This window comes from Hemiscyllium ocellatum, chromosome 18, assembly GCF_020745735.1.
Source record: "Hemiscyllium ocellatum isolate sHemOce1 chromosome 18, sHemOce1.pat.X.cur, whole genome shotgun sequence".
Lineage (NCBI taxonomy): Eukaryota > Metazoa > Chordata > Chondrichthyes > Orectolobiformes > Hemiscylliidae > Hemiscyllium > Hemiscyllium ocellatum.
This window is the reverse complement of record NC_083418.1, coordinates 18,222,069-18,244,686: the sequence shown is the minus strand read 5'-3', so window position 1 is coordinate 18,244,686 and position 22,618 is coordinate 18,222,069. Positions and strand designations below refer to the sequence as shown.

General features: G+C 41.7%; 1 protein-coding gene across 2 annotated transcripts in view; it reads left to right on the top strand.

The window, feature by feature from the left end:
• LOC132824351 (inactive serine protease PAMR1-like) overlaps positions 1-22,618 on the top strand; it is a 166,893-nt gene that overhangs the window by 28,298 nt on the left and 115,977 nt on the right. For both annotated transcript variants that reach the window (XM_060838716.1, XM_060838715.1), the window contains exons 2-3: positions 17,988-18,164; positions 21,791-21,916. In XM_060838716.1, coding sequence (XP_060694699.1) covers positions 18,035-18,164; positions 21,791-21,916 — 256 coding nt within the window. In that variant the 5' untranslated portion in view covers positions 17,988-18,034. The remainder of the gene's footprint in view (positions 1-17,987; positions 18,165-21,790; positions 21,917-22,618) is intronic.

The following is a 22,618-nucleotide window of genomic DNA, read 5'->3' as shown; positions in this document are numbered from 1 at the left end:
CAATTAAGCTTGTGATACATGATTACCCACGCACAAAACCATGGTGACTGTCCCTAATCATTCCTTGCCTTTCCAAATACAAGTACATCCTGTCCCTCAGGAATCCCTCCAACAGCTTGCCCACGACCGATGTCAGGCTCACTGGTCTATGGTTCCCTGACTTGTCCTGACCACCCTTCTTAAACAGTGGCACCATGTTAGTCCAGTCTTCCGGCACCTCACCTGTGACTATCGATGTTACAAATATCTCAGCAAGAGGCCCAGCAATCACTTCTCTTGCTTCCCACAGAGTTCTGAGGTACACTTGATCAGGTCCTGGGAATTTATCTACCTTTACCTGTTTCAAGACATCCAGCACTTCTTCCTCTGTAATCTGGACATTTTGTAAGATGTCACCATCTATCTTCCTACAGTCTATATCTTCCATATCCTTTTCCAGGATCAGTATTCTATTAAATTTAAAATAATGATGGAAAAGGATAGACTGGATCTAAAAGTTGAAGTTCTAAGTTGGAGAAAGGCCATTTTTGTTGGTATTAGGCAAGAACTTTTGAAAGCTGATTGGAGGCAGATGTTCGCAGGTAAAGGGACAGTTGGAAAATGGGAAACCTTCAGAAATGAGAGAACAAGAATCCAGAAATTCTGATGCAAAATACTCATTTAGTATCTCCCCTGTTTTCTGCAACTCCACACAAAGGCCGCCTTGCCTCGCCTTGAGGGGCCTTATTCTTTCCCTAGTTACCCTTTTGTCCCTAATGTATTTTTAAAAACCCTTTGGATTCTCCTTAATTGTATTTGCCAAAGCTATCTCATGTCCCCTTTTGCCCTCCTGATTTTCCTCTTAAGTATACTCCTACTTCCTTTATACTCTTCTAAGGATTCACTTGATCTATCCTGTCTATACCTTACATATGCTTCCTTCTTTTTCTTAACCAAACCCTCAACTTCTTTAGTCATCCAGCATTCCCTATACCTACCAACCTTTCCTTTCACCCTGACAGGAATATACTTTTTCTGGATTCTTGTTATCTCATTTCTGAAGGCTTCCCATTTTACAGCTATCCCTTTACCTGCGAACATCTGCCTCCAATTAGCTTTCAAAAATTCTTGCCCAATACCAACAAAATTGGCCTTTCTCCAAATTAGAACTTCAACTTTTAGATCTGGTCTATCCTTTTCCATCATTATTTTAAAATTAATAGAATTATGGTCGCTGGCCCCAAAGTGCTCCCCCACTGACACCTCAGTCACCTGCCCTGCCTTATTTCTCAAGAGTAGGTCAAGTTTTTCACCTTCTCTAGTAGGTACATCCACATACTGAATCAGAAAATTGTTTTGTACACATGTAACCAACTCCTCTCCATCTAAACCCTTGACACCAAGGCAGTCCCAATCTATGTTTGGAAAGTTAAATTCCACTACTATTCTTACAGATAGCTGAGATCTTCTTCCACGTTTGTTTCTCAATTTCCCTCTGACTATTAGGGGGTCTATAATACAATCCTAATAAGGTTATCATCCCTTTCTTATTTCTCAGTTCCACACAAGTAACTTTTCTGGATGTATTTCTGGGAATATCGTCCATCAGCACAGCTGTAATGCTATCCCTTATCAAAAATGCCACTTCCCCTCCTCTCTTGCCTCCCTTTCTATCATTCCTGTAGCACTTGTATCCTGGAACATTCAGCTGCCCATCCCTGAGCCATGTTTCTGTAATTGCTATGGTATCCCAATCCCATGTTCCTAACCATGCCCTGAGTTCATCTGCCTTCCCTGTTAGGCCCCTTGCATTGAAATAAATGCAGTTTAATTTATTTGACCTACCTTGTCCCTGCCTGCCTTGGCTGTTTGACTCGCTTCTGTTCTCAACTGTACCAGTCTCATATTGCTCTCTTTTCTCCCTGGGTCCCACCCCCACACCCCAACCTTATTAGTTTAAATCCTCCCAAGTAGCTCTAGCAATTTTCCCTGCCAGTATATTAGTCCCCTTCCAATTTAGGTGCAATCCATCCTTCTTGTACAGATTACCTCTACCCCAAAAGAGATTCCAATGATTCAAAAATGTGAATCCTTTTCCCATACACCAGCTCCTCAGCCATGCATTCATCTGCTCTATCCTCCTATTCCTGCCCTCACTAGCTCGTAGCATCAGGGTCTGTTTCCATGCAGTACGTATCTCTGACTCTATGACCTCCTTTTTAAAATTCTGCCTAACTCCCTGTAACCTCCCTTCAGAATCTCAATCTTTTCCCTTCCTGTGTCATTGGTTCCAGTGTGAACAATGACCTCTTGCTGGCCCCTCTCCCCCATGAGAACATTCTGCACCCTCCCTGAGACATCCTTGATCCTTGCACCAGGGAAGGAACATACCATTCTGCTTTTTCACTGCTGGCCACAGAAATGTCTGTCTGTACCTCTGACTAGAGAACCCCTAACACAATTGATCTCTTGGAACCTGACGTTCCCCTCGCTGCATTAGAGCCAGTCTCAATACCAGGAACTTGGCTGTTCGTGCTCCGTTCCCCTGAGAATCCATCACCCCGCTACATTTTCAGAAACAGCATACCTGTTTGAAATGGGTATATCCACAAAAGACTCCTGCACTAGCTGCCTACCTCTCTTTCCTTTCCTGGAGTTAACCCATCTATGTGACTGTATCTGAAACTTTCCCACCTTCCTATAACTGTCATCCATCACGTACTGTCGCTGTTGCAAATTCCTCATTGCTTCTAACTGTCTCTCCAACTGATCCATTTGATCTGATAAGATTCCCAGCCAACAGCATTTATGACAGATATAATCTGCAGTAACTCTTAAACTCTCTTTAAACTCCCACATCTGACAAGAAGTACATATCACTCTATTAAGGGCTATTTTTGCTCCTTCACAATCTATAGATCCTGAAATTAACACTGTCTGATTCTTCTACAAACATTACCACAGGTTAAATTAATAGTTATGGCTTATTTTTTAAGTTTAATCTAGAGACATATCTCCAAAATCATATAATCAAGAAAGAACCCACTCTACCCACTACTGCAGATTCTCTGTAGGCCACACTTAAAAGAACGATTAACTTATCTGATTCTGTGCTGTGAACTTTGCCCAACAGTTTCTTCAAGATCAATTGTGAATTTCACTGTTTGTTACTTTTCCCAGATGCACTCCGATGTCTGATATATGAATTCGAACAGCAAAGGCAATAACTGTGCAGGTTCTCTCTCCTGCAATGACCTCACCATGTGCTTCTTTTGTCTGTTCTTCTTCCTTTTAAAACCGCTGTTGTTTTGACTTTTTTTTCCAAAGTTCCAAAACAATGCAACAGCATATGAAACAGTATTTGCTGTTCCTGGAATTCGAGGAAATCACCTCCAGCACCTAAAATACCTCAAAAAAGGAGCAGCTGCTACAGCCAGAAAGTTCTCCTATCCTCCATCTTGGATTACCCAGAATGCCAGATCAGTCTTCCTGAGAGTCAACCAAGGGCCTGGACGGTGTCCTTGGTTGAGGACTCAGATCCTGTGCAGGCCATCTGTTGGAAATATTCACCGGCAACTTCAACCTCTCCCTGTATAAGCTGTAGTCCCCACCTGCTTTAAGAAGATCACCATCATCCCAGAACTATGAAAGCACATACAATGTGCCTTGATGACTACCACCCAGTGGCTCTGAACTCAATAATAATGAAGTACTTTGAAAGGCTGATCATGGCCCACATCAACCAGCTTCCCAGCTGGTCTCAATCCCCTATATTTTGTGATCCGTCATAACAGTTCCTCAATGGGTATCACATGCCCTGCATTCATCCCTGGAGCATTTGGACAACAAGGACACCTATGTCAGACTCCTGCTCATTGACGACAGCTCTGTCTTCAATGCCATTATCCCCTCCAGACTGATCTCAAAACTCAGTGATTTTGGGTTCAGTTCTGTCCTGTGCAACTGGATTCTCGGCTTTCTGACATACAGATCTCAATCAGTGAAGATAGGTAACTGCATCTTCTCCACAATTACACTCAATACTGCCACCTCTCCAGGGATGCTTCCTCAGCCCCTACGTACTCCCTGTACCCCCATGACTGTGTTACCAAATTCTGATCGATTGCCAACTATAAGTTCGCTGATGACACCATCGTAGTAGGACATATATCTAACAACAGAGTCAAAATACAGAAGGGAGGTAGAGGTTTTAGTGACATGGTGCAATGAGAACAAACTCTCTCACAACGTCGGCAAAACCAGAGAATTGATCATTGATTTTAGTAAGAAAGGAAGAGAACATGCCCCCATCCATATCAATACCACGAAGATCGAAAGGGTGGAGGATGTCAAATTCCTTGGAGTGACGATAACTGACAACCTGTCTGGTCTTCCTGTGTAGTTGCGACGTCCAAGAAGGCACAACAATGCCTCTTCTTTAGAAAGCTCAGAAAGTACAGCAAGTCCATAAGGACCCTCACCAACTTCTACAGATGCACAATTAAAGCATACTGTCCAAGTGCATAATGGCCTGGTATTGCAACTACCCTGCTCAGAATCAGGAAATTATTGAGAGTGGTGTGCACAGCCAAAACTATCACGGGAGCCAATCTTCCGTCCATGGACTTCATATACACGCCTTGCTGTGTAGGGCTGCCCACATCATCAAATACCCTTTGCACCCAGAATGATCTCCTACAATCTCTTCCATCAGGCAGAAGATACAGAAGCCTCAATACCATACCAGTAGGTTCAGGGACAGCTTCTTCCTGGCCATTATTAGCCTATTGAATGGACTGTCAAGTCCCAAATAATGCTAATCTTGCTAATGTTGATCTCTCTTATATGCCCTGTGCAGTGTTACCTGTATGTCTCCATCTAATTCTTTTGTTGTGTACATCCTTGCTTACTGTGATCTGCCTGTACTGCTTGTAAACAAAGCTTTTCACTATACTTTGGTACACGTGACAATAAATGAAATCAATCATTGAAGTTCTTTGAAGTATAATATGCCTAGAAACATACAGTAAGCAATGTTTCTGTGTTTATTGTATCCTACCTGTTATGATCAACAACACGTACAGAATGTTCGACTTCATATAATTAACATGTTATATATTTGGAATCACACAATGCCTTTACCCATCATACAAATTATTCTTCACATTTGATATGATTGCTCTGTACTACTTTTATTTATTCATCATATTGGAATGTCAGGAGGCACTTTGTTTGGAAACGCAATCTAAACAGTTTATTAAACTGTACTGAATGAGAAATCTCCCAAAAGAAAACACCAGTTCCTACTCTTTTGCTCTGATTGTGAAATTAATGGTTTGGCACTTCACGCTCTGATTAATGACTGGTTTGAAGTTGCCTTGCCAGGGAGTAGTTAAGAAAACTGGTCAGTTGGAATTTATCATGCAAAGCTATTTTATTTGTGACCATATATTCTACATTTAGTTGGACTGGGCTCTAATGTATTTGGGTATAATGAATAAACACCAATTAAGTCATTATCTGAAGTCCAAGAATGACTCAGAGGAGACAATCAGCTATTTTCCATTTGTCTTTCCAAGAACAAATCATGTGTCCATAAAATACTTGAAAGAAATGTCATTACATCTGTGTTAAAAACAAACATTGCTTCACGAATACTCAAATTGCTGTGACTATACAACCAAAACGATGCATTGAAGCTGTCAAAGAAACCAGGACCGAAGTCATTGATAAATTGTATACATTCTCTCCCATGATTATGTATTCTCCCATAGTGTTAAAGGTTTAGATGGAGAGGAATCTGTTAAGTGCGTACAAGACAATTTTCTGATTCAGTATGTGGATGTACCTACTAGAGAAGGTGCAAAACTTGACATACTCTTGGGAAATAAGGCAAGGCAGGTGACTGAGGTATCAATGGGTGAATACTTTGGGCCAGCGACCATAATTCTATTAGTTTTAAAATAATGATGGAAAAGGATAGACCAGATCTAGTTGAAGTCCTAAATTGGAGAAAGGCCCATTTTGATGGTATTAGGCAAGAACTTTCAAAAGCTAATTGGAGGCACATGTTCGCAGGTAAAGGGACAGCTAGAAAATGGGAAGCCTTCAGAACTGAGATAACAAGAATCCAGAAAAAGTATATTCCTGCCAGGGTGAAAGGAAAGGCTGGTAGATAGAGAGAATGCTGGATGACAAAAGAAATTGAGGGTTTGAGGGAGAAAGAAGGAAGCATATGTCAGGTATAGACAGGATAGATTGAGTGAATCCTTAGAAGAGTATAAAGGAAGTAGGAGTATACTTAAGAGCGAAATCAGGAGGGCAAAAATGAGACATGAGATAGCTTTGGCAGATAGAGTTAAGGAGAATCCAAAGGGTTTTTACAAATACATTAAGGACAAAAGGGTAACTAGGGAGAGAATAGGGCCCCTCAAAGATGAGCAAGGTAGCCTTTTTGTGGAGCAGCAGAAAATGGACATACTAAATGAATATTTTGCATCAGTATTTACTGTAGAAAAAGATATGGAAGATATAGACTGTAGGGAAATAGATGATGAATCTTGCAAAATGTCCAGATTACAGAGGAAGAAGAGCTGCATGTCTTGAAATGAGAAAAGATGGATAAATCCCCAGTACCTGATCAAGTGTACCTGAGAACTCTATGGGAAGCTAGAGAAATGATTGCTGGGCCTCTTGCTGAGATACTTGTATCATCGATAGTCGCAGGTGAGTTACCGGAAGACTGGAGGTTGGCAAACGTGGTGCCACTGTTTAAGAAGGGTGGTAAGGACAAGCCAGGGAATTATAGACCAGTGAGCCTAATGTCGGTGGTGGACAAGTTGTTGGAGGGAATTCCGAGGGACAGGATGTACATGTATTTGAAAAGACAAGGACTGATTATGGATAGTCAACATGGCTTTGTGCGTGGGAAATCATGTCTCACAAGCTTGATTGAGTTTTTTGAGGAGGTAACAAAGAAGATTGATGAGGGCAGAGCAGTAAACGGGATCTATATGGACTTCAGTAAGGTGTTCGATAAGGCTCCCCAAGGGAGACTGATTGTCAAGGTTAGATCTCATGGAATACAGGGATAATTAGCCATTTGGATACAGAACTGGCTCAAAGGTAGAAGGCACAAAGTTGTGGTGGAGGGTTGTTTTTCAGACTGGAGGCCTGTGACCAGTGGAGTGCCACAAGGATCGGTGCTGGGTCCTCTACTTTTTGTCATTTACATAAATGATTTAGATGTGAGCATAAGAGGTACAGTTAGTAAATTTGCAGCTGATACCAAAATTGGAGGTGTAGTGGACAGCGAAGATGGTTATCTCAGATTACAACAGGATCTTGATCTGATGGGCCAATATGCGGAGAAGTGGCAGATGGAGTTTAATTCAGATAAATGCGAGGTGCTGCATTTTGGGAAAGCAAATCTTAGTAGGACTTATACACTTAATGGTAAGGTCCTAGGGAGTGTTGCTGAACAAAGAGACCTTGGAGTACAGGTTCATAGCTCCTTGAAAGTGGAGTCGCAGGTAGATAGGATAGTGAAGAAGGTGTTTGGTATTCTTTCCTTTATTGGTCAGAGTATTGAGTACAGGAGTTGGGAGGTCATGTTGCGGCTGTACAGGACATTGGTTAGGCCACTGTTGAAATATTGCATGCAATTCTGGTCTCCTTCCTATCGGAAAGATGTTGTGAAACTTGAAATGGTTCAGAAAAGATTTACAAGGATGTTGCCAGGGTTGGAGGATTTGAGCTATAGGGAGAGGCTGAACAGGCTGGGGCTGTTTTCCCTGGAGCGTCGGAGGATGAGGGGTGACTTTATAGAGGTTTACAAAATTATGAGGGGCATGGATAGAGTAAATAGGCAACGTCTTTTCCCTGGGGTCGGAGAGTCCAGAACTAGAGGGCATAGGTTTAGGGTGAGAGGGGAAAGATATAAAAGAGAGCTAAGGGACAACTATTTCACGCAGAGGGTGGAACGTGCATGGAGTGAGCTGCCAGAGGAAGTGGTGGCGGCTGGTACAATTGCAACATTTTAGAGACGTTTGGATGGGTATATGAATAGAAAGGGTTTTGAGGGATATGGGCCGGGTACTGGCAGGAGGGACTAGATTGTGTTGGGATATCTGGTCGGCATGGATGGGTTGGACCGACGGGTGTGTTTCCATGTTGTAGATCTGTATGACTCTATTAATGTAGTTTATTTAAAAGGGCAATATCAATAGATATTTCAACATATTGAAGTGCGGCTTAATCTCGAAGATTAATATCTGTTACTGTTGTCCAACTGTGGTTCCTTGTGCTTCTTCCATTGACTTTATTGTTCTAATAGATCAGTATAAAGAAGTTATGGCAAGTGCCAAATCACTCTAAAAACCAATTATGATGTTTAAGGTGCCACTTTGTAATAATTTTAATTGGACTTCCCTTGATTATAGACTTAAAATGAGCATGTTTGTGATGATTACACAAAGTTCGAGACAGTTGTACCTGCTGCACAGTGTGTTGAAATTAAGCAAAAGAACTGCAAGTCGACCCTTATAAACAATAATATTTATTTATTAAGCACAGTTAATGTTAGGACAATGAAGTATACAATAAACTAACGATCAACAAACTATCTTATGCTTTAACTTAAACGTTGTATGATTGTATACCACCACACCAGAACTCAGCCAGGCTCCACATGGTCTTGTCGTTGTCTTCTTCTTCCAATTGTCTTGGAGGTTTCTTCTGTTTTGTTGGTTATTCTCGAGTTACTGCGCTGAGTAGAGCTTTGCAGCAGTTCCATCTTTTTGTGTCTTTTTGGCAGGGTCTTGAGGATCTGTCAGTGGATTGATCAGGTTCAGTTACCCTGATCAATCAGACCCAGGTGTTGGCACATTGATGGCAGGGTGGCCCTTAGGTGTCCATTATGGTTGGTACTGGCTGCACATAACCTCCTCCAAATAAGGGTGCTAGGCACCTCCATGTCTAGCGAATGACTCAACATTCCCGATTATGCCATGGGCATCATTCCATTGTCCCATTCAAGACCAACCTCAGGTGTGTTTCGCAGCATATGCAGCTGTTATGTTTGTTTGCAAACTATCTGTAGGCAGCTACAGCCTGTCTGGATTCTGCAGCAAGTGGATTGTCACAGTCACTTTAGTCCATTTCTCAGCATGCTACACTCATTGTCCATCTTTTGTAACTCCATGGTAAGTTTATTATTGTCAATCATAAGTTCATTATTTCAGGTGGTCTATCTGGCCACAATACTATATGAAAGTTTTCAGATACTGAATCAATCTGTCTCTGCAGTCTCCAGGCTTGGGTTCTAAGTGACAAATAACATTTGAATCACACAAATACCCAGCAGGACAAATCGAACCTCATCTAGCGATGGAAGGTATCATTGAGAGTATTAGCAAACAGCACTTATTCAGCAGTAAACTGAGGCTTACTTTGGATGATATCAGGACCACGAGCCTTTGACTTTTTTACAGCCTTAGTCCAAATCTGCACAAAACAGCTGAACTGGAGGTAACATTAAGTCAACAATTTGATCAAATATGACATCAAGGAGCCTGAACCGAACTCCAGTCAACAGAAATTAGGAGGAAAGCTGTCCACTGATCAGAGTCATACCTAGCAGAAAGGAACATTGTTTTAATTGTTGGAGGACATCTGAATGAGAAGCAGAAGTCAGCCTGCTTCACCATTCAATAAGATCATAGCAGTTCTATTGTGTTTTGAATACTACATTCCTATTTAATCCAGATAACCTTAGATTCTTGTTAGGCAAAGGAATCAACCAAACTCAGCATTAAAATATTCAATGATCCTCCCTCCACAGCTTTCTGAGGCAGAGAATTTCAAAATTTCACAACCCTCTGAAAGAAATCAAAATCTTCTCATCTCTGTCCTAAAAGGATGACTCCTGGTTTTAAAATGTTGCCCACTAGATCTGTACTCGCTCAGAAATAGGAAACATCTTTCATCATCCACCTCGCCAGGAGGGTTTAGAATCTTATGTGCTTTGGTTGTGTCCACACTCATTCTTTTAAACTCCAGTGAAACTAAGTCCACTCCTCTAATCCAGAACTCACCTCATAGGACGGTCTGCTTATTCCAGGTATCAGTTTTGTAAACTTCCTCTGAACAGCCTCCAAAACATTTTTATCCTTTCTTAACGGGGCCAAAATGGCACAAAATATTTGAGATGTGGTGTTACCACTGCCCAGTTCAACTAAAGTATAACATCTTCACTTTTATGTTCAATTCCTCATAATAAAAGATAGAATTTCATTACTTTCTTGATTATTTACTATACCTGCGAACTGATGTTTTCTGATTCGTGCACTAGAACATCTAGATCCCTCTGCACCTCAGAATTCTGAAGATATTCTCCATTTAAGTATGGTTTGCTTTTTAAATTTTTTCTGCCAGAGTGAACAATATCACATTTTTCTGCATTATATTTGACATGACAGATTTTCACTTACTCATTCAACCTCTTTATGTTGGTCTGCAGTCCTCCATATGTTTGCGTCACAACATACATTCCTACCCATCTTTGTTTCGTCTGCAAATTTAACCATCATATTTTGCACTTCCCCTGGAGGTTATTGATATAAATTGCACAATATTGTGTCCCTGGTCCTGACCACTGCTGGGAGGTCTGTACATAACTCCCAATATGGTTCTTTTGCCTTTGTGCCATAGATTTAATCTCATTCTTAACTAACAAGGCAACCCCACCCCCTCTGCCTGGGTGCCTGTCTTTTTGATAAGTTGGAAATCCTTGAATGTTTAACTGCCAGTCCTGAATCCCCTGCAATGTTTAACTGCCAGTCCTGAATCCCCTGCAACCACATCATAATTATTCACGATGATTTGTGCTGTTAATTCATCTGTTTTACTATGAATACTACAAGCATTTAGATAAAGTGCCTTAATGCCAATTTTCTTATCCTCATGATTTCCAACATCTCTAGTAATATGTCCTAAGTTATCATTCCTTTTTTGCTTCATTCCTTGAACTTAAGGCCTGCACACATGCTAACCTGCTGCTTATCTTTCTCCTTGACTCCATACTCCCCATTGCTTTCCCTTTCCCTTCTCCCCGACTCATAAGTTTAACATCCTAGTGACCACCCTATTTATCCTTATTGCCAGAACACTGGTTCCAGATCGGTTCAGGTGGAGACCATCCCATTGGTACAGATCCCTCTGGTTCTAAAACACTTGCCAACGCCCCATGAAATGGAATCCCTCTTTCCCACACCAATCCTTAGCCACATGTTTATTTCCCTAATTTTCTTATCCCAATTAGCACGTGGTTCAGGCAGTAATCCAGAAATTATGACCCTTGACGACTTGTTCTTCAGTTTCCTTCCTAGTGCTTGATAATCCCCAAACAGGTTCTCCTTTCTAGCCTTGCTTATATTGTTGGTGCCAAAGTGGACCACACAACTGGATCCTCCCTCTCCCACTCAAATATCGTTTCAAGCTGATTGGAGATGCACTGCACCCTGGCACTGGGCAGGCAACACACCATGCAGGACTCCCGATCTGGCTCACAAGGCATGCTATCTGTCCCCCTAATTATAGAATCCCTATAACAACTAATTGTACTTTTGCTCCCCCCTCTTGAATGGCCTTCTGCATCATGGTGCCATGGTCAGCTGACTTATCCTGTTCACAGCCCTTTTCCTCATCTATACAGGGAGCAAAAATCTGATACCTGAGGCTCCTCCACTCCTGAACTCAGAATCCTTCGACCTGCCTCACTTACAATCACACCCTGATCATTAACTGAGTTTGAATTAAAGTTTGTGAGAAGATTTGTAGCTCGGGTGCTCGTTGTTGTGGTTTTGTTCGCCGAGCTGGGAATTTGTGTTGCAGACGTTTCGTCCCTTGTTTAGGTGACATCCTCAGTGCTTGGGAGCCTCCTGTGAAGTGCTTCTGTGATCTTTCCTCCAGCATTTGTAGTGGTTTGAATCTGCCGCTTCCAATTGTCAGTTCCAGCTGTCTGCTGCAGTGGTCATTATATTGGGTTCAGGTCGATGTGCTTATTGATTGAATCTGTGGATGAGTGCCATGCCTCTAGGAATTCCCTGGCTGTTCTCTGTTTGGCTGGTCCTATAATAGTAGTGTTGTCCCAGTCGAATTCATGTTGCTTGTCATCTGCGTGTGTGGCTACTAAGGATAGCCGGTCGTGTCATTTCGTGGCTAATTGGTGTTCATGGATACGGATCGTTAGCTGTCTTCCTGTTTGTCCTATGTGGTGTTTTGTACAGTCCTTGCATGGGATTTTATACGCTACATTGGTTCTGCTCATGCTGGGTATCGGGTCCTTCATTCTGGTAAGTTGTTGTTTGAGAATGGCTGTTGGTTTGTGAGCTGTTATGAGTCCTAGTGGTCACAGTAGTCTGGTTGTCAGTTCGGAAATGCTCTTTATGTATGGTAGTGTGGCTAGTCCTTTGGGTTTGACTGAATTCGAACAAGAATTCGACTGGGACAAAACTGTTTCATAATTTTGCCCTTCACTTTTCTTTCTTAAAGAGAAAAGAGGTGCCATGTATAAATCCTTTTCATGATCTATATTTCCCTTTTACCTGGTAGCAATTAATTATATCTATTCACATATTCCCTAAGGACTTGGGTTAGGACTGTGTTTAATTGATTTAGACGTGCGTCCAATATCAGTAACTGCTATTTTGGATGTTAATGGAACTTAAAGGCAGTCAACAACTGTATTATATTCAGGTTACAGAGAGTGGAATGTGAAAAGTGCCGGCAAGTAATCCACAACAGAAACACTGATATTTGAATGTCTGGTGAAATTAGATATTGGGTGAAGTTACTGAATGTATCCTTTCAGTGCACAGTGAGCAATTCCTCAAATTATTCTCAGTTTCTGTGAATTGGCCCTGGACTGAATTGTAGATTAGATTAGATTTCCTACAGTGTGGAAACAGGCCCTTTGGTCCGACAAGTCCACACCAACCCTCCGAAGAGCAACCCACCCAGACCCATCTCTCTCTGACTAATGCGCATGGGCAATTTAGCATGGCCAATTCACCTGACATCTTTGGACTGTGGGAGGAAACCAGAGCACCTGGAGGAAACCCACGCAGACAATGGGAGAACATGCAAGCTCCACACAGACAGTTGCCTGAGGCTGGAATTGAACCTGGGTCCCTTGTGCTATGAGGCAACAGTGCTAACCACTGTGCCGCCCCTTGGTTATTTCTAGATATTTGCTTCTCCCTAGACCCTATTAATGGTAAACTCATTTGACATTTGGAACTATCGGCTGGAATAATATTAGAATGGAAGATGGAGGCACTTAAAGAGTTTGCCACAGAGGATTTTCAGCATCCGTAGCTTTGGAAAGTATTCATTAGTGATCTCTTGACATTGTAAATTATGTATTATTTGACAAAAAAAATCTGAAAATGCTGGAAATACTCAACAGGTCTGGCATCATTTGTGAAGAGAGAAACAGATTAATTTTCAGATCACTGATCTTTCTTCAGATCAAGGTTCATTGTGTTCTGACCTAATTTAAATTAAGGTTGCAATGAATATTATTTTCGCAACTAGCAGACTAATTATGTGCTGATCGATAATGAGTGGCAGCATCTGCATTTCAGCTATTTTGTGGAATTTGCCAGGTGACAGGATGGGATATTGGGAGGGGAGGGGAGGCTGAGATAGCTTGATCATAAGTGGGTCAGCACTGGATATTATCTTTAATCTTAAATTGATGAAATGGCTGTGCTGAGTTCATTCCAAGTTCTGGTAATATTTATGCACATGGATTGTCGTCAAAGAAAAGTGAAATATAGAATCATGCAATGGCTGTTTTCCTGAACTTGTAATCTGATCTAACCATCTTTTGTTCAAATTCCATGATGGCAGCTTGTGAATTTAAGCTCAGTATAACAATTCTGATAATATAAAGATGCTATCAGCGAAAGTGATCACAAGATTGTCAGATTGTATTGAAAATTTAAGTTTGTAAGTGAGGGAAATCAACTTGATTACTGATCTAGCCTTTATGTGACTATGATTGGATTTCCAGTAGCTTCGACTGCTTTGAATTAAAGCATATTGGATTTCAGTTCTTGTCAGTCTGAGAAAAGGAGTCAGTTATTTAGCCATCGATCTGCTGAGGAGGAACAGGCTCACATTCCCCTGGCCTGTGTGTTCTGCTGCAGGAAAGTAACATCACCACCTCCAGCTTTAAGGAGATGGTGTGTTAGTACCTCATGATAGCAGGTCTAATGTACAAAAATGCTTTGCTTGGATTAATTAATATGTATGCCCCAGCTGAAAAGGATGGATGTCCTTTGGCAGCTCCCAGCACAGCTGGTGATGTCCAGGTCAGTCATTCTAGACTGAGACTTCATCTGCAACATGGATTTGGCTGGACAATGTGGCAAGTCCAAAAGTATCCTGGATGCTATGTCCAAACTTCTAATGAAAATGGTGAAAGATGCTAAATTGCACAATGTCTTCAGTAAAACAGCAGATAGATGCAGCATGGATGCATCTGGCCGAGCTGTCTGTTCCAGGATAATCTTACTGTTGATGTCCGTTTTTTGTTGTATATAACCACTTGTTGAGTCTATTAGGCTGGATACAGGCAGAAGAGGGATTATAGTTCCAAGTAATGGAGGCACTCAGATTACAGCCTCCGTGTACGTGAACAATGCCACCATCTTCTGCTTAAATTTGCTGTTAGTGCGCACATTGTTGACTGTAAGAAACTACAGAGAATTGCAAGCCAACCTTCCATCCGTTGACTCCGTCTATACTTCTCACTGCCTTGGAAAGGCAGCCAACATCTTCAAAGACCTCTCCCACCCTGGTTACAATCTCTTCCAGTGTTTTCTGATGGACAGAAGATACAAAAGTTTAGCACACAAACCAACAGATTCAAGATGCTGAGGAGCTGGTGTTGGACTGGGGTGGACAAAGTTAAGAATCACATAACACCAGGTTATAGTCCAACAGGTTTATTTGGAGGCACTAGCTCGTGTTAACGCACTCGCATTTTTTATTCTTCTGGTTGGACATCCCCGATTTTAAATTTAATGTTGTTCTCGCTCTTTGTGCACCTTCTCTGCAGCCCTAACATTGTATTTCTCGCTCTGTTCTATTATTCCTATGCACTTTGTACGGTATGATCTTCCTGTACTGCAAGCAAAACAAAATTTTTCACTGTACCTAGGTACATGTGACAATTGTAAATCAAATCATCAAATCAATTCAAGGTTGAGGACTTCATACTGAGGGATGCATTAAAGGTTGAGTCAATCACTGCTGAGCCACATGCTGAGGAAAGATCACTGCCTGAGGCCTTTCAGCCATAGTATACTGAGGGGCTGGAAACTATAAAACCCTCTCAGACTGTCTGCTGTACAAGGAACATACACTATGCCTTCTCTGTATTTCAAATAGAAAATTTTTGCCCTCCACTATATACTGGCATGGAATGTATTTTGTAAATATTAAAACAATACAGTCATATTGAGTGCAATATACTGTTTGGGGTCAGGTTGCAATATACTGAAAATTCCTTAATTTTGAAGTTGAACTGATTTGTGATGTAGCTTTGTAAAAATCATGAATATAATATATCTTTGGAATACAAAATTCAACCTCTGATTTGTCCTGCTTTTCAGCTGGACAATTCATTTATCCCTCTTTGCTCCACATGTTTTGATAACCTTTTGGCAATAGACATTTATCCTTTGCAGTCTTGAAAATTACAATGGACCCAACACTTGCAGTTTTTTGGGGGAGACATTTCCAGAACTCCCTAACATTGTGTGAAAAATTGCTTCCAAATTTCACTTCTGAACAGTCTAACTTCATTTCCTGAAGGAAATAACTGAGGTGATTGTGGAAACATTGGTGATGATCTTTCAGGAATCCCTGGAGTCAGGGAAGGGCCAGAGGGCTGGAAAATGGCTAATGTAACACCCTGATTAAGAAAGGAGGTAGAAGCAGGAAAAAATAGGCTGCTTAGTCTGACTTCAGTATTTGATAAGATTTTCAAATCCAATATTAAGGATGACATTGTGGACTATTTGAAATTGCATGGTAAAAAGGGCAGAGACATCACAGTTTCATCAAGGGGAGGTCATGCCTGACAAATCTATTAGAATTCTTTGATAAGAGAACGAGCAAGTTAGACAAAGGAGACCCAATGGACATGATCTATTTGGATTTCCAAAAGGCCTTTCACAACGTGTCACACAGGAGGCTGCTACATAAGATGAGAGCCCATGGTGTTAGGGACAAGGTACTGACATGGATAGAGAATTGGTTGACTGCCAGAAAACAGAAAATAGGGATAAAGAGGTTGTAAATGGTGTGTAGAGGAGTTCTGCAAGTGGTAGAGTTTGGACCACAACCACACCTCACAGCGCCAGGAACCCAGGTTCGATTCCAGCCTTGGGTGACTGTCTGTACGGAGTTTGCACATTCTCCCTGTGTCTGCTTGGGTTTCCTCTCACAATGTTGAAAAGTGTGGTGCTGGAAAAGCGCAGCAGGCCAGGTAGCATCCGAGGAGCAGGAGAATCGATGTTTCGAGCATAAGCCCTTCCTCGGATGCTGCCTGGCTTGCTGCGCTTTTCCAGCACCACACTTTTCAACTCTGGTCTCCAGCATCTGCAGTCCTCACTTTCTCCTAGTTTCCTCTCACAGTCCAAAGTTGTGCAGGCCAGGTGAATTGGTATTCTAAATTGCCCATAGTGTTAGGTGCATTAGTCAGAGGAAATGGGTCTGGGTGGGTTACTCTTCAGAGGGGCGGTGTGGACTTGTTGGGCCAAAGGGCATGTTTCCACACTGTAGGGAATCTAATCTAATCTATTCACATTATATATTAATGATCAGGACAAAGGAACTGAGGGCATTGTTGCTAAGTTTGCAGATGACACAGTGATAGGTGGAGAGAATGATGGTGTAAAGTAGATGGAAAGGCTGCAGAAGGACTTGGCCAGGCTAGGAGAGTGGGCAAAGAAGAGGCAGATGGAATATAATGTAGAACGGTGTGAGGTTATGAACTTCTGTAGGAAGAATAAAGGCGCAGACTATTTTCTGTACAGCGAAGGTTTCAGAAATCTGAAGCACACAGGGACTTAGGGAGTCTTAGTTCAGGATTCTCTTAAGGTAGACTCAAAGGATCAGTTTGCAGTTAGGAAGGCAGATGCAGTGTTGGCATTCATTTTAAGAGTGCTAGAATACAAGAGCAGAGATATACTGCTGAGGGTGTGTAAGGCTCTGGTCAGATAACATTTGGAATATCGTGAGCAGTTTCCAGGAAAGCATGTGTTGACCTTGGAGAGTGTCCAGAGGAGGGTCATAAGAATGGTCCTGGGACTGAAAAGCTTCTCATATGAGGACTGTTTGAGGACTCAAAGTCTGTACTTGATGGAGTTTAGAAGGATGAGAGGGTGTCTGATTGAAACAGTACAGAATATTGAGAGGTTTCTGGTTAGAGGGGACATAGAGAGGATATTTCCACTAGTAGGAGAGACTAGGATCCGAGGGCACAGCCTCAGTGTGAAGGGGTGACCCTTTAGAATTGAGAAGGGGAGGAATTTCTTCAGCCAAAAGTTGGTGACTCATCACTGCAGAAACTGTGAAGCCCAAGTCATTGAATCTGTTTAAAACTGAGATAGGTAGCTAGGTTCTTGTTTGGCAAGAGGATGAAGGATTATGGGCATAAGGCAGGAGAATGGGGTTGAGAAATATATCAGCCATGATTGAATGGTGGACCAGACTTGACGGGCCAAATGGCCTAGTTCTACTCTTCTATCTTGTGGTTTTATAGTCATAACATTGTACCCTCTTGTGGGTTTCTTACCAATGAAAATGATTTCTCTCACTCTTATATACAGGAGCTGTAGATCTTTAACAGCTTTTGTGTCACTTGTTCGTTACCTAACTTAGAATTAACAGAAATGTTAACAATTCTGCCATTTTGTTTTTCTGTTTCACAGGATATACTTTAATCAATGAAGACTGTCCAGGGGCTGAGTGGAATATCATGTGTCGAGATTGTTGTGAAACGGATCAGATTGAATGTGTTTGTCCTGGGAAGGATGAGGTTGTGGGATATTCTGTCCCATGCTGCCGGAATGAGGAAGATGAATGCGACTCTTGTTTGATACACCCAGGTATACTGAGTTCCCAAATGGAATGGCAGTGAATGCCCAAATGTAGTATGCTTTATTACCCATTTACGTTGCCAGTGTAATGATGTAATTTTCTTCTCCAACAGATAGCTACTGAGCAGGCAGACAAATTAAGAGTGAACTAGGAGAGCAAACTGACCTTTGCCCTTTCATGTAGTGGTGACCTCATGTCTTGCTTTCTGACTCTCCACAGCATGTTTGAATATTGTCTAATCAACCTGCTGAGAAATGTTATGACTCATCCCTGGAGCAGGTTGGACTTGAACCCAAGGCACCAACTCCTCATTGAATGTTTAAAATAATGAGATCATTAAATATGGAATTAAAGACGCAAATAATGTAATCCAACAACCCAAAGCACTACATCGCCCACCCACTGCCAGCATAATGATTACCAGTTCAAAAACAAATCTTTCTTTATGGAATTAAAGTGAACACTTTACATTTGGCCTTAATGGTCTACCTTTAGAGTCATAGAGATATACAGCTCAAGAACAGACCAAACAGTCCAACTTGTCCATGCTGATCAGATATCCTAAATAAATCTAGTGCCATTTGCCAGCATCTGGCCCATATCCCTCGCAACCCTTTCTATTCATATACCGTACCCATCCAGTTATTGTTGTACCAGCCTCCACCACTTCCTCTGGCAGCTCATTCCATATGCTCACCCCTCTGCATGAAAAAGTTGCCCCTTCGATCCCTTAAATCTTTCCCCTCTCACCTTTAACCTATGACATCTAGTTTTTGGACTCCCCGACCCCAAGGAAAAGACCTTGTCTATTTACCCTATCCATACTCCTCATGATTTTATAAACCTCTACAAGGTCACGCCTCAGCCTCCACTGCTCCAGGGAAAAATAGCCTCAGTCTATTCAGCCTCTCCTTACCGGTCAAAGCCTCCAACTCTGGCAACATCTTTGTAAATATTTTCTGAACCCTTACAAGTTTCACAATATCCTTCCACATTCAGCGACATGATAGACAAACAAATCAACAGGATGCTTATGGAATAACCAATATCAGGACTTAGAGGAGAAGCAGTTATGCAGAGGTTAGAACGAACAGCCCTTCCCATGATCTAGCCTAAGTTTTGGTTCCACTATGTGGATGACACCTTTATCATCATGAAATGTGACAAACTAGAAGAAACCCACAATTGTATAAACAACATCCTTACCAGTTTCAAGTTCACCAAAGAGGAAAAGACCAATAACTGACTCCCCTTCGTGGACGTCATGGTAGACAGAAAAGCCAATGGAGAAGTGTAGACCAGCATTTACAAGAAAGCCACACACACTGACCAGTTACTCAACTACAGAAGCAACTATCCCAACACCCACAAATGGAGTTGCATTAAGACACTATTCAAATGAGCCACAACACACTGCAGCACCCCGGAACTATGAGAAGCCAAAGAGAAACGTACAATGTACCCAGGAATAACGGTTAACCAATAAGCATAGTCTACCGATTAGATTAGATTAGATCACTTACAGTGTGGAAACAGGCCCTTCGGCCCAACAAGTCCACACCGACCCACCGAAGCGTATACCACCCAGACCCATACTCCTACATTTACCCCTTCACCTAACACTACAGGCAATTTAGATTGGCCAATTCACCTGACCTGGACATTTTTGGATTGTTGGAGGAAACCGGAGCACCCGGAGGAAACCCACGCAGACACGGGGAGAATGTGCAAACTCCACACAGAGATTCCTGCACAGCAAACCAAAACCAGGAGACACAACATGCCCAGAGACTCTAGTTGCCCTACCATATATCAAAGACATTTCAGAGATGACCACCAGACTACTTTGGCCCCTAAGCATCATGGTAGCCCACAAACATACTACCACACTAAAATATCTACTGATGAATTTAAAGAACCCTGTAACCACAGCCAGCAGGATGAACATAATATACAAAATACCCTGCAAGGACTGCAACAACGTTACACAGGACAAACCGACAGGAAACCAGCCACCAGGATACATGGGCATCAACTAGCCACCAAAAGACCACCAACTATCAATGGTATCCATGCACAAAGAGGGATTCCAGTTCGACTGGGACCATGCATCCATCCTTGGACAGACAAACAAAAATATGCACGGGATTCCTAGAGGCCTGGTATTCAACCAGTACTCCATATTCAAACATAGAGATTTGAACGCCATTTTCCAGCCTGTCAGAAACAGAATGAGAAATGATATCACTCACAATAACAAAGCAAGACACATAAATAGCAAGTGGGACAGAACACTAACCCTTCACTGGAGGTTCACGGATTATGTTACCTAGCATGGTGACGAAACATCTGAAAACAAACCTAACAGCTCAGTGAGCAAACTGATAACCTGATCCACAACCTGAGCTTCAAATCTTCTCCAAGATCTCAAACATCCTTCCTGTAGCAGGGAGGCCAAAATTGCACACAGTATGCCAGTATTGGCCAAACCAATGTTCTGATTAACCACAACATGACCTCCCAACTCCTGTATTCAATGCACTGACCAATAAAGGCAAACATACCAAATGTCTCGCGACTCCATTTTCAAGGAACTATGAACCTGTACTCTAAGGTCTCTTTGTTCAGCAACACTCCCCAGGGCCTTACCATTAACTGTATAAGTCCTGCTCTGATTTGCCAAAATGCAGCATCTCACATTTATCTAAATTAAACTCCAAGAAACAATCACTGGGTTATGTTTCCTTTTACTTTATTACTTAATTCCTACACTTCATTAATTCCTTATGAAAATTCCGTAGGTAAAGCATTAAAATTGGGCAAAATTGTTTGCAATGTCAAATAGCCCGCGGTGTGCACTGTCTAGATTTGAATGGCCAGTTGGATGAGATCATGGTGACCAGCCAAAGTCACATAATAACAAAGAATTGACTGAAAGTAGAAACTGCTGAAGAAACTATACATCTGGTAGCATCACTGTATCTCCACAGATACTTTTGCAAATGACGCGAGGATTATATGCATATATAAGGATTTGTGCACATATACCACTTGGTCTCTCTGTTCCTACACCTGCTTTAGAATTTCATCCTTTATTGTTTCTTGGTTTTCCTCATCTTTTTCTCATATCACTTCACATTTGTTCACATATAATTTCATTAATTTTATCCTTCACTTGTCTGCCCATTCAGCCAGCCAATGTCCTCTTGAAGTTTGTTACTAGGCTATTAAGAAGTCTATCACCATCATCCTTATGATGACAGTAGGAAACAAAATCTTCCTTCCATAAAGCAGTAACATTTGATCATATCTATAGTGTTTCTTCTAGATACCTCATTCATTCTGAGTCTGATATTTCTAAAGTACCGCTACCAAATTATCCTGTAATCCCCACTTCTGAATTTTCAAGCATTTTTTTGTTTGTCTTATCAGATGACATCTGCTTTGTGCTCTATCTATTGCCTCAACATCTCTATGATAAAACGGAGCCCAAAGATGGATACAGGACTCTCAACTGCCATCTTGCTAAGATCTTATTTAGATTGCTCCACTGATTTGAATATAGATATCTTCAGGTGAGATGAGAGTTGATGAACAATGCTTGGAAATTTGAAATATTTTGATTTTGTTGCAGGCTGCATCATCTTTGACAACTGTAAGAGATGTAACAACGGATCATGGGGAACATTGGATGATTTCTACATCAAAGGACTTTATTGCTCAGAGTGCCATGCTGGCTGGTCAGGGGGAGACTGTATGAGTAAGTATTGTCAACGGGCTTGAATTTCTATAATTCTTCAACGATCATCTATCTCGATGGCATCCTGTGTAAAGGAACAGAGCTACACCCGTAACTGATTGAAAGACCTCACTGAGATTGAACAAAGCAGACATTTATTTATGTGGAACTTTATCAAGATCTTTGGTATCACTTAATGTGACTTACATGAATTACCTTGAAAGGCTGTCCCAGTTAGGGCAGACATTTGCACAGAACAAAGCTGCACATCTGGTACAGGGCAAAATAGTAATAAACCAAGACATCAGCAATACTAAGCAATTCAGGCAGCATTTGTTGAGAGAGTAACAGAATTACCTGTGCTTGATCAAATTTAATGGCCACAGTAGTCGGCCTGTCATCTGCTGGAGAGCCAGTGGCAGCCCTATTGCAGCATTTTCCAGGAACCTTGTTGCAATTAGATGCTGGTTTTTTACTATCAGGGTTCCCATCTTTACTGGGCTAATGTTCCTGCCAGATCTCCTGGAGCAAGTGGGTATTCTGCTCCAGCTACCACTCAACCAGATAGTGGTAATACTCCAGTTCTGGTAGCATCACGGGGAGTGTGACTTCTGCCCAATCTTGCACTGCAGCCATGAACAGATTGTTATTAAAGCTTGTAGATGAAGACGTGTAGGGCAAGATTGTTGGGCCCTGATTACTGAAGATGAAACAAAGTTAAAA